Below are 23,069 nucleotides of genomic sequence, written 5' to 3' on the forward strand. Positions count from 1 at the left end.
TTCCACTAGTACCACATGATTACAATTACTGTAAATATAAAATACATCTTGAAATTGGATAGACTAATTCCTCTCATTTTGCCCCCCCCCCAACTAGCTATTCTAGTTCTTTTGTCTTTCCATATACATTTCATAATCTTGTCTATGTACAAAAAGATTTCTTGGAGTTTGGAACATTGAGTTAAAACTGTATAAGAGAATTGACTTTCCTATGATGTCGAGTTTTTCAATTCATGAAAAACACTAGGTTGATTTATTTAAGTCCTTGATGTATTTCATCAGAATTTTGTAGTTTCCAGCATGTACACCATGTGTATGTTTTGTAAATTGCTTAAGTTTATGATTTTCATTGGAATAAAATGTAAAGGTGAAAATATATATCCCAAAGGCATGCCCCCAGTTTCCCACCTCCTCTCGCCACACCCTTCTTGCATAGTTACCACTCAGTTAATTTCCATCAGTAGACTGGGTTAAGAGAGCCATAACTTAATTAGCACAATCATTTCACCTTTAAACTTTCTTGCATTGTCTCATTCCTGTACTATTATGATTTAGATATGTAGGTGTCACCCTAACAGGAAAGGAGCCATGACTTTGAGAAAGGAGTCGATAGACTAGTGGGGAGCTGGGTTCAATCCCCAGCACCACCACCAAAAGAAAAACCCACACATGCCAGAGGTATTTGCTAAAACAGGTAGACCTGAAGCATACCCAGCACTGAGAGAACACACCTAGGCATGCTGTGGCTGAAGTGGAAGGTAGCCACCATTTGTGTATCATACAGCTGTGTATCAAAACATTGCCATTTGGGGGCCATAACTCATAAGTACATGCAGCAAGGTTAGAAACTCCTTCCTTAAAAAGACTTTCAATCAAGTCTTCGGAGAAGTATTTCCCAAAGGTTACGATTCTCTTTGGGAAATCACTCAAGTTTTTAATTGAGCACCTAACTATATGCTAGGTGCTATACTAAGGCTTGGAAATAAATAGGTTAAAAAAAACACTTCAACATCCAACTCTTCTTCCTCCACTTAAACAAGTAAATACATAATTTCTAAACATTACAAAATAGAAGAAAAAAGCCTAGTCAGAATAAACAGGATTAGAAAAGGACTTTGGGGAAATAAGGGATAAAAGTGGGAAAAGAATTTGCATTACAGCCAGCTTAGATAAAGAAAAGAACACTCAGTGAGGAGTAGAAACTTATGGACATTTTTGGTATTCTGGAAGAGGCAGTTACTTTTGTGATTGAGCATGCACTTGGCCACCTCCGCCTCCCACATCCCACCCAGCCTTCCCCACACAGGATGAGGGCCTCCTCCCAGGACAGCAGTTCAAGAGAAGAGGAACAAAGGAAGCCATTATCTCAGTGTTCTCTTTTGTTCACCTGATATACTGTTGGTTAACGCCAAAGTCAATGGCCCTCAAATTGTGCTCTCAGGATCCCAAGCTGTTCTGCAGATTGTATAGCTATTTGTTTCACATTTTACAGATGCAGAGGATTGCAATGGGGGTCATAAATCCTCACTATTCCAGTCAACTTGTTTCATGATCAATAAATGCCCATTTTGTTTTCTAAAGTAATAAAATGCCACTTTTACCTGTTTTGACATTGTAAGGATCTGTAATATTTTTATTTGAAAATAACACTCTTCTTTAAAAACATTTGTAAATGACCATTTTTAACTACCTCCACATCACAGTTTTTGAAAACTGAGGTCTGGAGCCAACATACACCAAGAGATGGCAAATTGCTACCAGGAATACATGCTATCGTTACTTGTCATCAATTATTCAAAAAAGTGAATGGGAGGATTAATTCTGGGCATTTTTAAGAAGTCATCACTGTTTGCACAAAGGATAAATGCACTTGCTATACTAAATGTGGTTTCCCTGGTGATGGGGTGGTCTGTATTCAATGCCACCAATGCAGATCACTACCTTAAAATTGATCACCTAATAAAATTCATTAGGGAGGTAGTTTACAGTTACTGCTTCTATAGCAGAGGCTGTCCATGAATCAAGGTTTCTGATCAGACATTTACTATGGCTATGGGTGAACCATGATCCAACCAGACCATCCTGAGTCAATATCCATTTATAAAGATGGCAACTTAATTAAAGGATCTTCCCTGTGTATGTGTATCAAGTAAATATGACATTGAAATTACATGAAGAAACATAAATTCACATAGCTGGAGCCACATAAACACATCTCCTCCATAAATTAGTCTCCATAAAAGGTTTGTTTAAAACCACATTAAAATTATATTACCTTAACACAGTTTCCCTACCCAGTATAAACCAGTAGAACCGACAGCTCTTTCTTCCATAGTATGTGTGCCTGGAAGCAAAATATATAAGAATTCTAAGAAGTTTAAAAGAACAACTCTAATTTGCCAATAAATCATCAGAAGCTTAATTAAATCCAGATTTATGCGCTGCACGTACTCATTTCCATTCAACAGCACGACCTTTTCTCCCATCAAGCTACAAAAATCCAAAGTCTCTCTACTGAATTAAGTGTGATTTTTTTTTTTAAGTCTCAAATGTCACAACTAAAAAAAGTCCTCAGTGTACACACACACACATGCATGCACATGCACGTGTTTGGGTTATAATTTTTCAGAAAGCAAACAATTTCATGAAAATTACACTGTCCTTGTATCAATTGAACTCGTATCTATTTAAATGTGAGCTACACGAAAAACCTGTCATGAGGATTAGAGATTTAAAAGTCAAAATGCCAAAAAAAAGATACAGCGAATGTCATACATTTCCATCATCACATGCTTAAATAGTTGGAGTCAAATTCATTTTTTAAAAAATATATTTTTATACAACAATTCCATGGTGCACACAGAGGTTCATGCCAGTATCACTTTTGTCCCTGGTAACAGTCATCTGGCTGTACAGTCAGTCACCAATGCTACCAGAGAAGACCCAATGAACCCGACAACCCTCAAAAGCATCGCCAGGTTGCTTCTCTTACAGTTCATTCAGTTACATGAGCAGTTCCCAAGTGCCTCCATATTCCATTTTTAAAATGCTCCAACAGCTACAGAATGGACCCTTAGATCATTCTGTTCAACCAGCATGTCATGCTGGGGCTGGAAGAAGAAAGGATAGATGTGGCCTTTAACAAAAGGCTCCAGTGGCTGGCACAAAAAAAGGTGCTCAATTAGTACCTGCAGAATGAATGCAGGGGTGCATGAGTGAGCAAGTTCACACTCTAGGGCAGTGCTATCCAAGAGAAATAAAGCAAGCCAAACGTGAGTCATGTACATAACTTAGTTTTCTAGTTGCACGATTTAAAAAGGTAGAAACAGATGCCACGATTTTTAATTTTCATTAACTGAACAAATCACTTCCACATTATCAATGGAAATACTAAGGTTGTTAAAAATGTTAACATTTTACCCTGTTTTACACTAACTTTTTAAAATTTAGTGTGCTTTTTATATTTGGAGCATAGCTCCACATTCAGACTATTCATATTTCAAGAACTCATTGGCCCCATGTAACTGGTGGTTACTCTTAGTGGAAAATAAAGAAATGGAACATTTCTATCATGACAAGGTTCCACTTGGGGTGTATCCCACTGGGTAGTAAAAGACAGAGAATTAAGGAGAAACATGCAGACCAGGGAAGCCCCAGAGTGTACAAACTACAAAAGGCCCCCTTTGCAGAATAAGGGGCTTGACCTTTATCCTGGTGACAACAGGGAATCAAAAAGATGTTGATAGAAAAATGCTTTAACACACTTAGGAAGTTGGTTTCCTGGAAACAGTAAAGAATGAAATAGAAGGGAGATTGGCAATGGCCATGAAGATGTTGGACTGAGACGTTTCTGAAGTCAGAATCGGGAGTAACCAGTGCTTTGAGAACAGATCTGGACGTCAGGACCAGTCTCCAATGAACTGTCTTCTAGTGCAGGATGATACATATAAAATAGAAATGCAGTATGAATAAGTTAAATTTTATGAACAACATGTGGCCCTTTATTCTGAGATTATATGCCTTCGAGGAGGGGCATTTATGAAACAGTGATAGTCATATCACCGATTTTAGAAATATTCTTGCTGCATAACTTTGTAACACTTTGTGGTTTCCCAGATCTAGCTTACAAGGTAAAATCCAAACTTTGAGGAAATGCTGTTTCACCTGGAGATTTTTTTTTTTTAAATGGACATAGGATCTATCATGCGTACATTACTCTGCATATTCATTGTTTCATGTGTTCTTGTCCATGTAGCAGCACCACTGACATGACATCTTAAATTGCTATGGTTATTATCTTACATTGTTGTTTACATAGTCATTCCTATAATATATTGAATTGGACCTATGACCTTGTAAGAGGGTTATCAAAATTCTTATCTTTAATTCCATAGTTTCCACAAGAGACTGTTCCAATAGGGACTATATGGGTGAAAGGCAATGCAGTTTTCCGTTTGGCTTTTATTATACATCACTAAATTGTCGTGATGTATGATACTGCCAACATTTCTGAACACCCCAACCAATAATAGGCTATAATTAACTCTCAACTTCATCAACAATGTTCTTAGCTTTTGTTTCTCAAATGCTATGAGGACGTACAGACTCCTCTGACATTGAATCCCCTGAACTCCTCTCAACCGCCTCCTATGAGGACTTTGGGTTCTGACCTTTGGTATCTCAATTCTTCATATTTTAGATAGTAACCACTCTATCTTTTAAGCTGTCCCATTATTTTCAGCCATGCTGTGGCATTCCATTTAATATTTATTCTATTGCCTTTGGTTGGGCTATTTTTCTTTTATTCTTCTGATATTCAGGCACATTTGTCTTGTATATGATGACTTTCTCCATTGCTTCAGTGGTCATAAGTTTATCTTCCCTATACAGCTGGGTTAAAAATGCTATTCCATTTTCTTCTAGTTATATTGTAGATAAACACAGTGGAACTTAATTTCAGAGTATAAAGACCTTTTAATAAGTGCAGGACTTTCTGATCGGGGTGAGATTTGCTCAGGTTATTCCCAAGGTGGATCTGGCCATCTCATAAAATGACAGCTACCCTTCTCCAATGTGGGATCACAATGGTAATGATAACCAAGAACCAGAACCTTCAACTCCTTGTAGGGGAGCTCAGCACCCTAAAGTTCTCTTGACTGCCAATACTTACATCTCAAAAAGTCTCCCCCAAAATTTTCAGCAAGAAAGGTCATCAATACATAAAAGCAATCTGAAGACACATACTGTCACCCAAAGATGCAAAAACCAATTGCTACGAAGTCACTTATTTTTTAAATAATTCCATGAGAAGCTTCAATATGACCCCCATAGGCAGAAAGAGCAAAAACAATGCAAAAGAGAAAAAGCAGTATATACATAATCATTTATGAAATTTAGATCACAGCATAGAAATAATTTTTTACATACCTATAAATGTAGCAAAAAAAAAAATTCAGAGGTAAATTCACGTAAAGGTGACAGTAGTTTCCTATAGGGAGGTAAGCTTATAGGCAACTTTTGTCCTTTACATCTCTTTTTACAATATAGACTTATTCTATATACCTTACAAAGCAAAGACATAACCATTATACGGTAATTAAACATGTTTATACACATGCACAAATACCTTCTTTTAAAAACTTGACTTTTTAAATGGAGGTAGAGAAGATTGGGCTGTATATTAAACAATAAAGTGCCCCAAATTTTTTTTAGGCCTCAGCTTACAGATCAGCATAATCACAGACTCTAGAGAATGTAAAGAATCCCCCAAATATAATAAATATATATTTGAAAGTTTAAGATTATGATCAAAAGACTTGTAAAAGAAACTTCAATGAGGTCTGCATAAAAAAGTTCAATTGTGTAAAAAGATAAATACTGATGCATTTACCGGCAATGATAAAATGATACATTTAGACTTTCTTTATGACTTTCTTTTACATTTAGCCAAAAAATATGAAAAAATAAAAACAAAGTTGAAACTGAAGTTGGGTGATTTGAAATTTTTCCACTAATTTTCCTTAACTGTTTTTGAAAAGGTGCTGTGAAAAAAAAAAAACACTCATGGGTACAATCATTCATATCAAGAAAAAAAAGACCTTTAATGTGTGTCTCCAGACTTGATTCAGAAGATTTTTTTTTTATTTCCTACCCTGGGCCAGAATTGGGCCAAGACAGCCAGCCGTCAGAACATTGCCTGGCTCATGTCATTTTAAAAAACAGAACAGTGAGGGGGGAAAGATACAAAGTACATTTTATGCACATATGAAAATGTCACACATGACCCCCTTTTGTACAATTAATATGGATTAATAATTCAACAGTTTTAGAGATACACTGCTGACTCGGGCAGCAGCCAGACCCTGGTCTGAGATCCCATTCTCCTGTGAGATATAGAGGGAGGCTCCACTACCTTCTATAAGGTGACAAGCTGCCAGGGCACAAGTAAGCTACGAGACAAAAAGCCTCCATACTCAACTAGAGTTAGGACCAACGTCATTTTAGATGGTCTGTTCTCCACAATGGTTGCAAAGGAGTGTATGAATATTATGGATCTGGAATCACCAAACTGATGACTTCCAGAATTTTACAAGTAAAAAGAAAAGACAATCTCATGTTGCTTTTATAAAGCAGTTAAAGAGCTTATGGGCAAATCACAAGATATCCTCCCATTCCCCTCCCACCCAGAGGCTGGTAAAGCCAGCTTTGTTTTACAGAAGCAGAAACTGAGGTTCAGAGCTGTTAAAAGACTTGCTCTTAAATGACAGTCTTCTGACTTTAAGAACAGTGTTCTCTTCACCATCCAACACACCTCAGTGTCTGCCGGCAGGGCAGAACAGAGGGGAGATCAGCTCCATGTTGAACCCAAGTTTCCAAACACCTGGAACTACTTCCCGAGTCTCCACGATTTTGCACCATCTCATCTTTGCTAGGAGTGTGGCCACTTTGTAACTGACAGTACTGGGGTGCACCCACATTTCTGTGGGCTTGCTTTCTCTGCTTTCTGAGCTACACCAGACATCAACAACTTGCTTAACCTAAGCAGCAAACTTTTTTTTTTTTTTAAATAAAAAACAAGAGGATAGTCATGGCCATGTGGCTGGGAGGTTGACCGCTGGTCCTTTTTGGGGGAGTGGGGTAAATCAAGATGATCCAAAGGAAGAGCAATTGGCAGAGCCAAGGTGAATGCAGTTCCAGACTCCCAGGGGCCACTTAACTTTGTAGGAGAGCAAAGCCTACCTCTCTGACTTCGTGAAGTTGGCCGGAATACTGACTCTTGGCTCTTCGGGCAGCTCCAGGTGACTTGTGATGCATGACTGTGACAACACCGGGGGCCCCCGCACTGAGGTGTCTCTGGCTACAGGGAGACGCAGAATTGGGTGTTCCATGGGGGAGCAAAGTGAGACTTCGGCTTCGGGAGCTTGGAGTACTCTAGAATAAGCAACAGGGGTCAAGACTCAATAACTGACCTGCAAAACATGACCAAGGGTTGCCTTCCATTCATCTGGGGCCTCTTAATCTTCCCCTTTACCCGATTAGAAGGATGAGGCACTGGGGCGGGTGTAACAGCACCACATGCCCAAACAGGACAGATGCTCACATAATTTCCATCAACCGACCTGCTCCCATCCCTTGCTGTTTCTCCTGTCCTATGCTATGGCCATGAAGAGCTATTGAAAATGCCCCCAGGTTCTAAGGGCTTGTGCTTTCTTTATTTCTTCTTCTTGGAATGCCCTTCCCCTCCTGGCTGGCAAACTTCGGTTAAACCTTCAAGACTCAGCTCCATATTCCCTGCTCTGGACAGCCTCTCCCTGCTGTTACTGGACTGCAACAAGATCATCCTCATTGTCCAGAGACTATCAGATTTGTTCACTCTCATCTTGATATCCCCTCCAAGGCCCAGCAGACAATAATTGTTTCAGTATTTAAATGTTTGCTACATGAAGAAGTACACCAAGTTATCCACCCACATTTTTTGTCAGACTAGGTGTTATAGTTTGGATGTAAGGTGTCCCCCAAAATCTCATGTGTGAGATAATGCAAGATGGCTTAGAAGTGATATGATTATGTTAAGGCTCAACCCATGCCTTTGGGGTATTTTGTATCTGACAAGTGGAGTCTGCTGTCTGCTTTCTGATGTGAGCCACTTCCCTCCACCACCCTCTTCCACCATGATGTTCTGCCTCACCTCAGGCCCCGAGGAATAAAGTTGGCCATGTATACTCCGAGACTTCTGAAACCATGACACCCACCCCACCCCCCACCCCACCCCACCCCCCCCCCCCGCAAGAAACTTTTCCTCCTCTAAAATTGCTCTCCATTGGGTCTTTTTGTCATGGCAACGAAAAAGCTGACTAACACACCAGGGCTTACATTTCAATCTATAGTATCCTGTCAACCAAATTCCAATTTGGTCAAATTCCAATTTGATGGCATCTCAACTTATGAATTCTTATGAATTTTTCAACAACTGAACTGCCAAGCACAGAACCCAAGTGGGCCAAAGATTAAGAGGAACAAAAGAACTAGAAGAAAATGTATAGCCATGGGGTAAGGAAGGCTTAAGACTTTGAAACCCAAAGGCCAGAACAAAAGTAAATTTGATTATCTAAAACTTGAAACTTCTGAAGGGAAAAGGACCACTACCACCACCAATAGAGTCGAGTGATAAACTAGTAAAAACTGTGGATCTACACATCTTTATTAAGTGGACAGTTCACAAAAAATAGAGAGGGCTTAAACCATACAAAAAATACGTTCAACTGTATTCATAGGGTAAATGTAAATACATTTAGACACCATCTTTTTCTTTGTAGTTCTTAGGATTGAACCCAGAAACACTACCACTAAGCAACATCCCCATCCCTTTTTATTTTTAGAGACAGGTCTCACTAATTTGCTAAGGCTGGCCTTGAACATGTGATCTTCCTGCCTCAGCCTCCTGAGTGGCTGGGATCATAGGCATGAACCACTGAACCCACCTAGACATCATCTTTTACCCAAAAAATTGGCAAAATTTCAAACATCTCAGTGCACAATCCAACAGGGCTATAGAGAAATGCGTTTGTGAAAGCTGGCAGACCTTGGCAGGGGGGGAGCAAACTGGCAGACCCAACCCAGCTGCAAAAGTACTCATCTGGAGATGTGTCCTACAGACATGCTATACCCGAGTGCAGTGCCACAAATACTAAATAGTCACTACAACAGTATGTTTAATGACGAAGAGTGGTAACCTGAATGTTCATCACTGTGGAACAGGTTAAATAAATGATGGTACACCTACATTTTGGAATACCACCAAGCTGTAAGAGAATACTCAAAAGTTCTCCATCAACCTCTAAGCTATACAGTTCAAATGCAAGAAGTGAGGTGCAGAATCTCTGTAGTATGCAAAGTTCTGTGTCAAATGTGGAATGCAACTCCTTTCACTTTTAAAATCATTTGTTTGAAACAAATACTCTGGAAGGATACACATAAAACTAATAAAGTTGTTGTTATTTGTAGAGAAGCAGGGGAAGAGAGGTTATGGGGTGGGGGAAGGACATCTAGAGCTTTTTATATTTTCATTAAAATTAAAAATTTCATTAAAAATCAGACAATTTAGTACTGCATAAAATTCACATTCTAATTGTTCCTATGCTTCATTTAGCTTGAGAAAAGGCAGTTGAATTGTATGTAAAAATCATGTTGGGTGTTACATTTACAGAATACTTGTTGGGTGTTACATTTACAGAATACCTCTTATGTGCCTAGCAGAATACCTACTGTGAAATGCTAAAGAAAAAAATATGTACGAGACAGTTTTCCCTATAGATGCTTGCAATTTGATGACATAAGACACAGAGTCACATACTCTGAAAATTCAAGATAGTAATAAGACGTTAATTTGGCAACAAATGTCAAAAAAAAGAAGAAAGCCAGTGATCTTGGTTCAGAAACACATTCCAGGAGAAGACCAAAGCCTGCCTAGGATTTGGGATAAGAAAAAGACAGAAGAACACAAGCCAGACTGTGGTTATCCAAAGTAGTCTTGGCCTCAGGCCTCTGGCAACGGCAGTTTTAAAAACTATTAAACATTAACAGTTCATTGTTTTATTTAAAATCACTAAGATACGGGAGTACAGTGGAAACCCAAGTAGAAGTCAGAATTCTGGGATATTCTGAAAAGCCACAACCATTTGTGAAGGTTCTCTGGATTTGGTTTACCACATAACAGGAATAGAGATACAGATGGGAACCTGGGTGCAGCTTTTTAAATAAGGGCATGGGTAGGTAATTGGAGAAATGTGTGGTACCAGAATTACATCCATCTCGATCACAATGAGCTTCAACAGCCATCTACTCTCAGCCTCAATCCTTTCGGAGTGCAAAAAAGTAAAGAGGCTATTTCCCTAATCCTTTAATAACAGTAAATTTGCCCAAGTATTAAGAGTCCACTGAAATACATTTTGAGTGTTTGAAAGGCTTATTGCTATCCAACAAAAGGCAGAGATTTTTCACCGGGCTTGGAAGCTAAACAGACAAGTTTCATTTCCCCCTCTCTACTGGGTTCTAGCCACGTGACCTCGGGCGAGTTCTTTAAGCTTTCTCATTAAGCATCAATTTCCTAATCTTTAAAAGACGTATAATATTGACCCTTAAAAGCCATCATGAAGATTAAATTAGATCATGCCCATAAAATGCTTAGCACAGAATCTGACACGCAGGGGCTGCCCAGCCAAAGTAAGTTTGTTTATATCACTTAAAACTTGATCAATAAAGGTCTTATTGATTTTTAAAATGTTAAGAAGTTGCTTAGCACAGAAAAAAAAAATCATAGCAGCCACTAACCTTATTTTCTATAGGATCAAAGTGGTGATAAAGCCCAAAATATAATTTAATATTTACATGGTCAGAGATTAGATAAAGACTGCATGAAAAATCTCACACCCCTCCCCCTCTCTCCAGCTCCTTTCCCAACCCCCCACTCTAAATTCTGAGTAGAAATGAAGACCCATCAAAAAATCAGAGGAAGACAGCTATGGTCATAGACAGCTTTGCCTGCAGCATATTACCATGAATGGCAATAAATCAAGAAATTCACCTAAATTATTCCACTGAGTTTGTCTAACCCCATGATCATTACTTAATGGCTGTCATTCGAATTCACAAGCAGTACATTTGAGTCAAAAAAACCTTTAATTTTCCATTAACCGTGGGAGTCTCACAGTTTAATTCACGCCCGTGCATTCTCTCAGGATAAATGTGAGCAAAAAAGTCTCGCTCTTGGTAAATCCCACAGTTAATCAGGAGAAAAAGTGACACTAGGCAGCCAATTGCAACTTCTACAAATGAGCAGTCTAAGACCTCCAGGCTTTGTTTTTAGAATTGTGCTTGGATGTCAAAATCCTATTCTTGCTACTAATTTAAAATAAAATATTGACAAGAGTCTGAGGAACAACATGGAAGCGTTTAGTTCCAAATATTTACTTTGGTGGGGGCGACTTGAAATGCTACGTGTGCCATCTGCAGAAGATTCTGAATAAAGATTAATAGTTTCTTCGTCCCCTACCCAGAATAATGGTCCCTTCATACTGCTATCAGACTCTTCAGGCCATATGTCCTCCCCTGGGTAAATGCCTGATGAAGAGGGGACAGTGACAAAGGTGGGAGCAGGGAGGACCAAGCTGGCACTGGGCCTGTCCAGGCATCCTACAGAGTCAGGGGCCTCGGGAATTTTCCTTACACTCTGCAATGGACCCCTCCACTTTCAAAGTTGCAAAAAAGCAACAAAACGCACGCTCTACCTACTGGCCAAAACTGTCACGAAGGAAAGGCAGAGCAATCACCAGGAAGATTACGTCTAATCACAGTCATCAGGCCAACAAGCCTGGGAGACAGAAGTGTCATCTAAGAAGGCTTAGAGCAAGACGCACTGACTATCTAAATGCTTCCACGGAGGAGCCATCTAGCTCTGAGAGCACGCTTTCTCAGGTCAGCTGCCTACGTTCAAAGCCAGGTTCAAGCGCCGCCTGCAAACTGAGCTACCTAGTAAAGGAACACGGGTGTTTTCATTGCTAAGTTCAACATTCCCCATTTCATTGAGTTGCTAGAGAATAAGTGAGAAAATACATAAAGCATGGAGAAGTATAGGCGAATGGTTAAGTATCATGTAAGTGGAATACATGGCCCTAAGAGCCAACACTGCCATAGACCCAAGTTAAAAAAGAATCCTGAGTACTCAACACTTGCTTCAAAGAAAAAAAGAAGTGCATTTAAAATACGATCTCATTTTAAGAAGCATGTTCTAGAAAGCAAAATGCCTACAGACTGCTACAAAAGATCAATTTAAGAAAGCAAGTTTCCCAGTGTTTGGAATAACAAAGTCCCAAACAGAAAAGATTATCAGCTGATCCCAAGAACCTCTTAAAACATCAGGAGTTGTAATTGCCTAGTTAGAATTAAAAGGCTAAAAGGGAGTAAGGAAGCTTTAATATCTTAAATATACATCTGTGGTAACCATACTGCTGCAGAAAACTTTTCTGATTGGAAAAAACTTCTGAGACAACTAATTGTAACCATATTCAAATGACATTTAATTTGGAGTGCATTTTCCTCAATTCCTTGAATTCTTTCACAGCAAGGAAAGAAAAAAAAAAAAGATGTGGTATTTCAGAATAACATATCCCAAAGGAAGAGGGGGGTGGGCCTTACACAAACCAAACCAGTCTATGTATTTTGAAGAACAAATTTTACCATTTCGTTACATTCATTTCCTTTTCCTCTTAAAAAAAAAAAGAAAATTAGTGTGCCATTTCTAAATATTTGAAGGCTAAACACAAATTGTGATTTCTTTCTTTTCTTCCAAAGATGAACATGCCTCAGAAACAATATGGAAAAGTATAGCACCTTTTAAAATAGAATAATGGGAGCCTTAAAATGAAGAATTTCATTTTCCTGGTAGTCAACATCTAAATAAAAGGTAGACTGGTTTTTAAATGAATCCATTCCAATACTCGACTTAACAGTGTCACATCGACCTTCTTGCTGCAATGCTTTTTGTGCTTTTTAATTTTCTGTTATTTCAAGCTAGAAACAGACTTAAAGTAGAAATAAAATTGTTTTGAATTGGGACATTTTCCAAGTTCATTTTCATGATTTAACTTTTCAAAGTCATTTTTTAGCCCTCCTTTTCAAATTTCTATCTTCTTCTAGAAGTAGTTTCGACTTTAAGTTACCTAGCCTAGCGGATTTCTTCCATTGTCACCTGCAAATCTTTAACATACCTTAAATATTTTTCACTAGCTTTGGACCAGTACCCTCTTAAGGGACACATAATGCATGCAAGTGTGTGCAAATGAAAAATAGTATTCCCAGTCTCTGGCCTGCTTCTAAATAAATCCATGACTACACATGTAAATGCCAAATCTTTGAAAAAAAAAATCCATGCAAGCAAAAGCATGTAGTTCTATTTCCTACAAATAGTTAGGGAGGAAGCAAGCTGAAAATGCTTCCATTCCATCATTTTCAGGCCCTGCTCCACCTACCATCCCCCATAAATTTTGAGACTCTTTTCTAAAGCTAATCCAACCATTCAAGAATCTCTAGCCTTTTTTCAGGCCAGCTCCATGGTCTCATCTGCACTGAAAGCACTGGACTTGTGCACCTGGCCTCCTTATCCCACACCATGTCTTCTCCCCATTTCTGAGGTCCACTAGAAGCAGCGAAGTGTGATTTCACTGCCTTCCACCCTGAGCTTTGCACTGCCCCTCAAAACCATTGCAATCCCCAGTACCAAGACTCATTTTAGATGCTTTATTCTGAAAACAAAGTCTTCCTCCTCATGCTGACCAAGTCAATTCCATTTCGCTGCTATAGAACTATAAAATATTAAGAGCTAGCCAGGAGCAGTGGAACACACCTGAAAATCCCAGGGGCTCAGGAGGCTGAGGCAGAAGGATCATGAGTTCAAAGCCAGCCTCAGCAATTTCACAAGGCCCTAAGCAACTCCATGAGACTGACTCTAAATAAAACATAAAAAGAGCTGGGGATGTGGCTCAGTGGTTAAGTGCCCCTGGGTTCAATCTCTAGCACCCAAAAAAGTTAAGTTTTAGAGCCAAAAGGAACCTCAGATATCCACCTTCAGATTCTACAATAGTCCTTTCCTTTAATAGATCTAAGGATATTATTAAGCCCCCAAATGTAAACACATCATACAAAGATAGAGTCCAAATTACAGGTTTCATTCAAGACTCAAAAACAGCCTCACTGGTGATTCATCCCCTCCAGTTGCCCCTTTCCAACCAAATGAAGGGCTGCCCACCTAACACATCTAGTACATGAAGTAACTGATAAAGAGGGAAAGCTGATATGCGTTAGACACGTTCACCTTGCTTCATACCCAAAAATTCAATCCAGTCACCTATCCTGAGAATATACACATAACACACCTTTGAAAGCAAAGCAAATGTGTACTTGCATTGAAATACTCTTGGAATTGCTGATCCCCAAAGGAAGTAATTCTACTTTGTGGATGTTGTTTATGAACGATATGATACTGAGACCTTTTTACTGCTGGCTTGATATTATAATGAGGAAAAGTTGTGAAAACAGATGTTTCCCTGACTTAACTGGGTTAGACACAAAAACCTAGAACAAAAACACTTCTTACCAAAGTTTTAATTTTATTCCTTTTAGTCTTAGAAAAAGAGGAGATTCACACTATCATGTATTTTTATTGGCACTAGCCAGTGAAATGGACAACAATGAAAAAGAAGGATGGGAAGCAAAGCAACAAAGTGCCGTTGACTATAGATGTAATTGTTTTACTAGAAGAAAACTAATGAGCCCAGCAAAGTTGCCAGATATATGATGAGTTTAGAAAAGCTAATAGCATTTCTTTGTATCAGCAATAACCAAATTATAACAAAGACATCTTTTGCAATAGCATTAAAAACTAGGATGTGCAGGCATTGATCCAATAAGGTATACACAAAGTCTGTATGAAGGGAAAAAGTTTAATCTATGAAAAGAAATCAATAATTAGGAAAACAGGTGCCATGGTGCATGCCTGTAATCCCAACAGCTCTGGAGGCTGAGGCAGGAGGACTGAGTTCAAAGCCAGCCTCAGGAACTGAGAGAGGCCCTAAGTAATTCAGAAAGACCCCGTCTCTAAAATAAAAATGGGTTGGGGATGTGGCTCAGTGGTTAAGTGCTCCTGGGTTCCATCCTTGGCAACAAAACAAAGGAGTTTGGAAAATAAAAATACATGATACATGAACAATAACAATGTTATATAAATGTCAGTTTGTGCCCAAAATATTTATACTTATTCTAATAAAAATTCTAGTGGGATTTTTTGCAATTCAAGCTTTTTATAAAATATAGATGAAGGAATAAGAGGTTCACAACGGGCCAAGCTAATTTTTTAAGAAGAGGGAAAGGGAAGGTCTCACCCCAGACAGATTAAAACCACAGCAAAAATACACATACTCACGTGCATGCTCTGATCTAATGGACTATCCCTATCCTACATGTGTTTTATGTATGTATACATGCACTTACAATCTATTTACTTTTTTTCTTGTGTAGTGCAGTGCAGGTGATCAAACTTAGGGCTTTATACATTCTAGCAAGCATTCTACCTCCAAGCTTCATCCCCAGCCCTCAATTCATACATTTAAATCCTAACCCCAGGGCAGAGGCCAGGCCTTTGGGAGGCCATTGGTCATTGGTCTCACTATAGGCGAATCACTCAGCTCCACATCTGAGGCCCAAAAAAGGTTACCACTGCTCTTCACAGTACAGGGTAACTGATTACTTAATTAACCTTTTGGGGAAAGTTACTTTTAACATCAAGGTCCCATGGAGCATACTAATTTCAATACTTAAGGCAATAAGCTCATTAGGACTAAGACATAGTATTAAAACACTTAAGTTTTTAATGGTTTTTAATCATTTGCTCATAATCACAGGAGTGATGCTTGATGCACAGCATACCTACAGATGTCAAAGATGACAGCACTCGATGCATTCCATCCCCAGTCCCGTCTCCATGTGTAATGGCCTCCCCCAGAGGATAACCTCCCCCAGGCCAGGGACTGTCTATACCCGGCCATGCATACTCCTTGGAACCTGCTACTGGGCTTCACCTTGCAAATTCCACAAACATAATCAATATTTAGAAATGAATGCCCCCACCTGCCCCCCCATCAATCTTAATCACTATCCCTTCCTTGGAGACTTCCATTTTAAAATGTCAACACAGTCATTGGTGTCTCCTTTTTCAAGAAGGCAGAAGAGTCTGGAAAAAGGCACAACACCCTCACTAATTATACATGAAAAATATGAAATGCTCTCAAAACAACGTGGTACAACATCAACCAACACACATTCAGAGGTCAAAGAATATTTAATGGACACCTTCCATGTGTCGGGTACTGCCTGAGATAATAGAAATACAACAATAAGCAAAACCCGAGAATATCCCTGCCTCATGGAAATGACTTTCTAGTGAGAAAAAGGGGACTTTCTCACTAAAAATGGTGAGGCAAAAGAGTAAGCCATAGCTATCCAGGGAGGAGCTCAACACCTACAACGGCTGTGGGGGCCGAGTCCGCCAAATGTGTTTGAGCCAGATGGACAGTAAGACAAAGTTGGAAGTACTCCAGGCATAGAGGAGACATCAAGGTCAAAGACAATGGATGGGAGCCTTCTCGGTGGCCCATGCCCTTTAATGCCAGTGGCTTATGAGGACGAGACAGGATGATCCCGAGTTCAAAGCCAGCCTCAGCAACTTGGCGAGGCCCTGAACAATCCAGGGAGACCCCGTCTCTAAATAAAAGATGAAAAAGGTGGTGGGGAGCAAGACCAGGGCCTCTCACCAGCTAAGCACGTGCTCTACCAATGACTTACAACCCCAGCCCCCAGTTCCTGAATTAAAAGTTACAAACACCACATAAGCCAGAACAGGTGGGATTCCCTGAGGGGTTTTATGCTCAGAATGACAAGCCATCCTGAACAAAGGGTTCCAGAAAGCTTTCTCCTCAGGGTCACATTCAGATATTAAACTGTGATGTGTGTCCAATTTATATACATCTACACATGGCACGTGTCACCTCTACCGCATAGTTTTCATTATGAAATTATATTACTACTGCCCTGAAGATGGGCATTTCATGATTTATTCCATTCTCTTTCTTTTCACATCTTCATAGAATCGAAGAAGATACTTTATATCAGAAATGAATCACAAAACAAAATGCGTACCCATGCCAAGGAGTTCCATAGATGCTCACCCTACAACGTGAGGAAAGGAGCGCCTCGTTTTGGGGTTAAATTTGTCTCCCACCAAAGAGTTAAACCAACCACAGGGATGAAAGTCCAGTATGATCCTAAGATGGATCGTTTTAAGAAGCAAATTTGAGTTTCTTAAAAATCAATAACTAATCTGACAGAAGTGTTCTTATCTACTTAGGGATCATTATCTCCTTCCCAAATCTCAGGCACCAAAGTATGGAGCTCAAAAAGGCACTCCAACTTGTTTCAAGATTTCTCATGCTTTTTAGAGAAAAAAAAAAACATGACCATCAACATGCCCAAGCTGTAGAGCCCTACAGAATCTATGAATAAATCCCACTAATTACTATTCCAAGCTTTGTGTTGCTGATGCAGGTAAGAGGGAGATGAGAGACTTGCTAATGACTCAGGCAGTCTCCATAGATGGTACCTGGTGGTGGGGGGAGCCATAGGAGGTGACAGAAACCTTACAAATCTGTGCCTTAATAAGGTCATTTTCCTCAGAACACTATTGACCAGAATCTTGGAAGCTCTTGCTATTTGCATCTACTTTACTGCTTCGCTTTTTATATGTCTGACACACACAGTGTACCAAACAGCTACAATCAAACCCTAATTCACCCTAAGGAACTTCTTACCAATGCAGGAATAAACTAAGTTGACAGGCTTATGCTAACACCAAGTTAGGCTTAATTTAAAACACAAATCCAAGACAATCTAAAGTCCTTTAAGAATCCTATTATCCAGATACAGGACTAGATGAGTCTACAGAGCTAATAAGATTCATTTTCATACTTATTTTGCTTTCTTCCAATTTCTTATTCCCAAAGAACCCAATCTACTCTCAGATGTCTTCCTTTTTTTCCCCCCAAGGAATTCAAGACAGGAAATTTTTCGAACTAGATATGGTATAAGGACCAAGCCTTTGTCATTCCCATTGATGACATTTGCAGTCCTGGCATGTCATAAGAATATCCAGCAAGGATTGATAGCCTGTGGGACTCAACATGGGTATTGATAATTTCCATGCAAAAAGTGTGTGGATGGGCCAGAAGATGTCTGACCATCTTCTATGTGAAGGTGTTTTTGTTGCCCAATATCAGGGCCAGACAGCAGAATTAGAAAATCTGTAGGAGATGCTCTCAATGCCTTAGTTTAACCAACCAATTGGACTTCCCCCACTTTCCATCATTTCCATTCGACCTCCAGACCTTCCCACACAGGGGCCACCTGCCTATATGGCTTTGGCCTCTCTAGTTATGCTCGCAGACCTCTGCCCCCACCAGCTGAGCTGGGTAACCAAAAAGAGCCAACTGTGTTTAGTCCCCTACTCTGTTCATGCTGTGTACTTATTTTAACTACAAACTTTCATTAGAAAAATACAAGTTTGAAAAATAACTCAATAAAACTAAGCTGATTTAGGAAAAGCATCAGTAGAAGCCAGTTGCTAAAAACTGCTGTTGAATTGGGTGTGGGCATGACCATTCTAAAAAGTAAACACTTTATAGAATCTTCCTAGATATTTCATAATCAGTTTGTCCTCTAATTTAAAAAGACTAAAACAGGAAATTACAGATGATTCATTACAGATACACTTGAGACCAGAGAGATGATGCAGAAACTCTAGCACTAAGCTTGTGCTTAATGAAAGGGCCCTGGGATTCCTCTGAAGATTGCCGAGGAAAAGATTATTAGTTAAAATGTCACACATGCTGAAGGTTTGCACACATCACGGTTTATGATTTAGCTGAATGTTTTTGACTCTGGGACCATGTTTCCAAATTGCAACAGCTCAGAGGACTTCTAGAGGAGCTTAGCCCTAGAATCCTTGAACCATGGAATTCTATGCGTGTTCTCCAATGCCTGGGCTATAAGAAAGCTGTTTCCATAATTCTACCAGGGCACAGACTGGCTCAGCAAAGAGATCCCAAGCTCATAACACAAGTGGCATTGGCTCACAGGTGTTAATACCTAGGCAGGTCAGCTCTGTCACAGGTAGAGTAACCCTCATCCAAAATGCTTGGTACAAAGTGTTTCAGGGGTTTTTTTTTGGGGGGGGGTGTCCAGTTTTGAAATATTTGTACATACACAATGAGATATCTTGGGGATGGGATCCAAGCCTAGACAAATTCATTTGTTTCATATAAACCTTATACAAAACCTGAAAGTAATTTTACTCTATTTTCAGTGCACCTACATTGTGACTGTGGCCCATCACATGAGTCAGGTGTGGAATCTTACCTGCAGCATGCCGGCAAAGTTTGGATTTTGGAACATTTGGGGTTCCGTATTAGAAGTGCTCAACTAGTAATACAGGGAGGAAGACAGCTGGCTTTTCAAATGAAATTCAGATGAAAATTTGCTGGGCCTCACATGAACAATTGCTCATACTACCTCACAAAGTGCTTTTGAGCTACTATGTCACTGTCATAACAGACTCTGGAGCACCTGAAGGAGAAAATTAAACTCTTATCACTCCCTGCATGATGGTACATGAAAGATTTTCCTTCATTTCTTTCTGTCCCTAGAGACTTTACCACCTGTTGCACAGTTCAAATTATTCATTTTTAAAAAGAGTTTGGTCTTGTGTTAAAATCTAATTGGATTCCTACTGCTTTAACAGACTTAGTGGCTGTAAGTCTAATGGATCAGCTGGCCTAATTCCCTCAAAAGTAATAAGGGATAGGAGAGGGGAAATTTTAGGGGAACTGGGATAAATGCATGCCTTTCACAGAGCCAGCTGGAAAACTATTCCTTGAAACTCAGGGAGATAAGGAGGCTTCAAGGGACCACCAATATACTCACGAAGGAATAGGGTCATATCATGAGCTGGAAATACCTGGGTCCTGTCACCTAACCCTCACTACCCACATGTGAGCCACAGAGGCTGCTGAAGTAGCTACTGTACACAAAGCGCCTGTGTGGTCTACCTCCTGCTTTCTCATCGAGGACTATTTTAGAGAATCCAGTCTGAAAAATTCATGGCAACTATTCCGCCAGGTTTAAGTCCAAGAGACAGCACCCCACCAAGCCACCACTGATTGATGGAAGATGGAAGCCAATGGAAAACCACCCTTATCTTTACTCGAGGTGGTGAAGCACATGCTACGTGGTCAGCAGTGAGACTTAGCTTCTATTGCCCAGAGCAACAACCAGCAGAGTAGCACACCTTGTAGACTGCCTTCGTCTTTTCATATTTTATTCTTACTGATCTCTACTTACCTGGAATCACATTCTGCATCCAAGCCTTCATCTCCCAGGCTTTAGCTTTCTGGGAGACCCACCTAAAACAATAGGTCATTTCACAGGTGCAGACACTGCTAAACTGGTGTGCTTGCTTTAATCTGTCATCTGATAATTGCTCACTCACCTTTCTCACCCAGATTTACTCTCTAAAGTTCCAGTTCACCTAGCATCAAGTTTCATTTCTACTTCAAGTCTATCAAGGACCAGCTTGAGGAACCGAAAGGACACTGTAAGGAGTGAAGAGATCATGACAGAGGCATCTCCAAGACACATGCAGTTCCCAGGCGAGTCACATGGTAACAGTTCCAGTCACTGGTGACCTGGGACCTTTAGTTCTGAACCAAAGCAGCAGCCAGTGAGTGCAGATCCTCTGAGCAGAAGGAACTGATAAGGCAGAGGACAGGGACATTGGGATCTGGGACTATGAAAACAAAGATCTTCTGAGACAGTTAGCAGTACAAGAATTTTTCCCCTGTGAGCAGTTATAAGATAGAGATTCTATCTTACATCCCGCACTCTAAGTAGAAGTGCTGAAACTAGGATTCTCACTGCAAAGTACCAATCACCCTCGACCGGGCCAAAGAGGCTTCATGCATTATTTATGGAATTGCAACAAAAAATTGACGTAATGCAAGGAAGTGCTCAGCAAGAAACAAGATGTGTGGGTTTCTAACCTTGAGTTACCATGATCTGCCTCCACCTGGGTACATCACAACCCAGGAAGTAATGAATAACATTAGTATCTTACTCAAAAGAATTAAAAATGAACTCAAAGTGTGTTCACAGTAGCACTACTCAATACTCAAATGCCCATTAATGAATGAATAAAAAAAAATGTGATACATCCATACGAGTGGAATATTTGGCCATAAAAAGGAATGATACAGAAATATAAAAGGAATAGATATATACTACATAGCTGAACCTCAAAAACATTATGCTGATTATGAGAAATAGATAAAAATTTATAAAGATTCCATTTCTCTGAAATAGCCTGAACTGGAAATTCAAAGCAGATTGGTGATTGCCAGAGGCTCAGGGAAGGGGGAAATGCCAAGTAACTGCTAAAGGGGTACAAGGCTTTGAGGTGTGAAAACTTTAGAATTAGATGCAAATCACAATTCTGCAATATTGCAATGTATTAAGCATCTAGAATAACCATTTTAAAATGGTTAATTTTACATTCATGAATCTCAGTGTAATTATAAACAATGCTTTCATTGTCCCTCTTTCATGGACGATTTTTACATGGTTTATCTGCCCCTTTTCATTCAGAAAGGGCTTCTTTTTGTTTCACAAGGTATGTGGAACACACAATGTTTTCTTATAAGACTGGTCTTATTTCCCCTTAATATGGCCAGAACTATAGATCCAGGACAGCTGGATAAAAGAGGCATTCTACACAACTACCCAGAACTTCACTAAAATAGGAGATCTGCCAACACAAGTGTGAAAACAAAGTCTTCGCCCAAATTATCCCAAATTGTTAACATGTAAACAGTGATCTTAGAAACGCAAGACCATGATCATCTTCCCTCCATGTTCCATGTTGTCTTATATGCCACTACTTTTATAACAAGTTAAACTAATGAATTATTTTGGAATTGCTTTATAGGATTGACTGTTTATTCATACAGAATTCAGTAGAAAGCAGTTCTTAGACTTCATCCAAAGGAGCTACAAAACACAAATCTCAGCACACATTAAAAGGAGAAGAAACTGCAGAAGCAATTTCCCCACCAAGTCCAGACCTGAAATTGTCTACTTCCCTGCATGCTCTACAAAAAGGGAGAGATAAATAAACTGATTCTTGTCAGAGTTCCCCCAAAGGTCTGTCACAGCTCTTTTCAGTCCGTGTATTGCTACCATGAACCATTTTCATGGTTTCCCTATGCACTGCTCAGAGGGATTCAAGAGAGATCCCACACAACTACAGTCAAACTAAAGAGAAGGCATGTGCTTTGCAGAGGAAAAATTTGAACAATGAAATGGTTATTTTTAAAAATCCTATTTGGAACAATTAGCCTAGTGCCAGGGGCCAAATATAAATCCTCTGACTTTCCTTTAGAGCAAATTTCCCAATCCTTTTTATTTCTCTGCATCTTTTTATGTCACTGATCACTACCAACATTTCCGAGCTGCTGGGATTATGAACTGTCTGAATTCTCCTACACTTGAGTGTTCCTTTAGCTCAACAACTTCCTTCATCCTCCAATCCTGGGTCAACTTGGAGTCCAGCCTAACATTCTTCCTCCGAAGACCCCTTCATCCAGAGGGTACATGTATCTTTCTCAAAGAGGCTCTCTCATCCAGTCTTCAATGTTCACCTTTTCTAAGCTATGAATGTCTCATCAGACCTCAAAATAACTTCCCATTTCTACTGACCTATAGAAGGCTCTTCACCACTGCCCCAATACCTGATGTCCTTTCTCATTATATCATATATCCACTGGTTGATTCCTATTGCAGCCTCCGTTAACAAGTCATCTTCAGTTTTCTTCCTTCTTACACACAGGTAACATTCCACATGTCCTTTTCCCTCCTTG

The 23,069-nt window shown here is 39.6% G+C and overlaps 1 protein-coding gene across 1 annotated transcript in view; it reads right to left on the bottom strand.

Annotated features, from left to right (window-relative positions):
• The window catches only part of Osbpl10 (oxysterol binding protein like 10), a 270,528-nt gene that overhangs the window by 126,487 nt on the left and 120,972 nt on the right, over positions 1–23,069 (bottom strand). Inside the window, exon 4 of the mRNA XM_026406121.2 lies at positions 7,240–7,431. Coding sequence (XP_026261906.1) covers positions 7,240–7,431 — 192 coding nt within the window. The remainder of the gene's footprint in view (positions 1–7,239; positions 7,432–23,069) is intronic.

Source organism: Urocitellus parryii, chromosome 3 (assembly GCF_045843805.1).
Source record: "Urocitellus parryii isolate mUroPar1 chromosome 3, mUroPar1.hap1, whole genome shotgun sequence".
Classification (NCBI taxonomy): domain Eukaryota; kingdom Metazoa; phylum Chordata; class Mammalia; order Rodentia; family Sciuridae; genus Urocitellus; species Urocitellus parryii.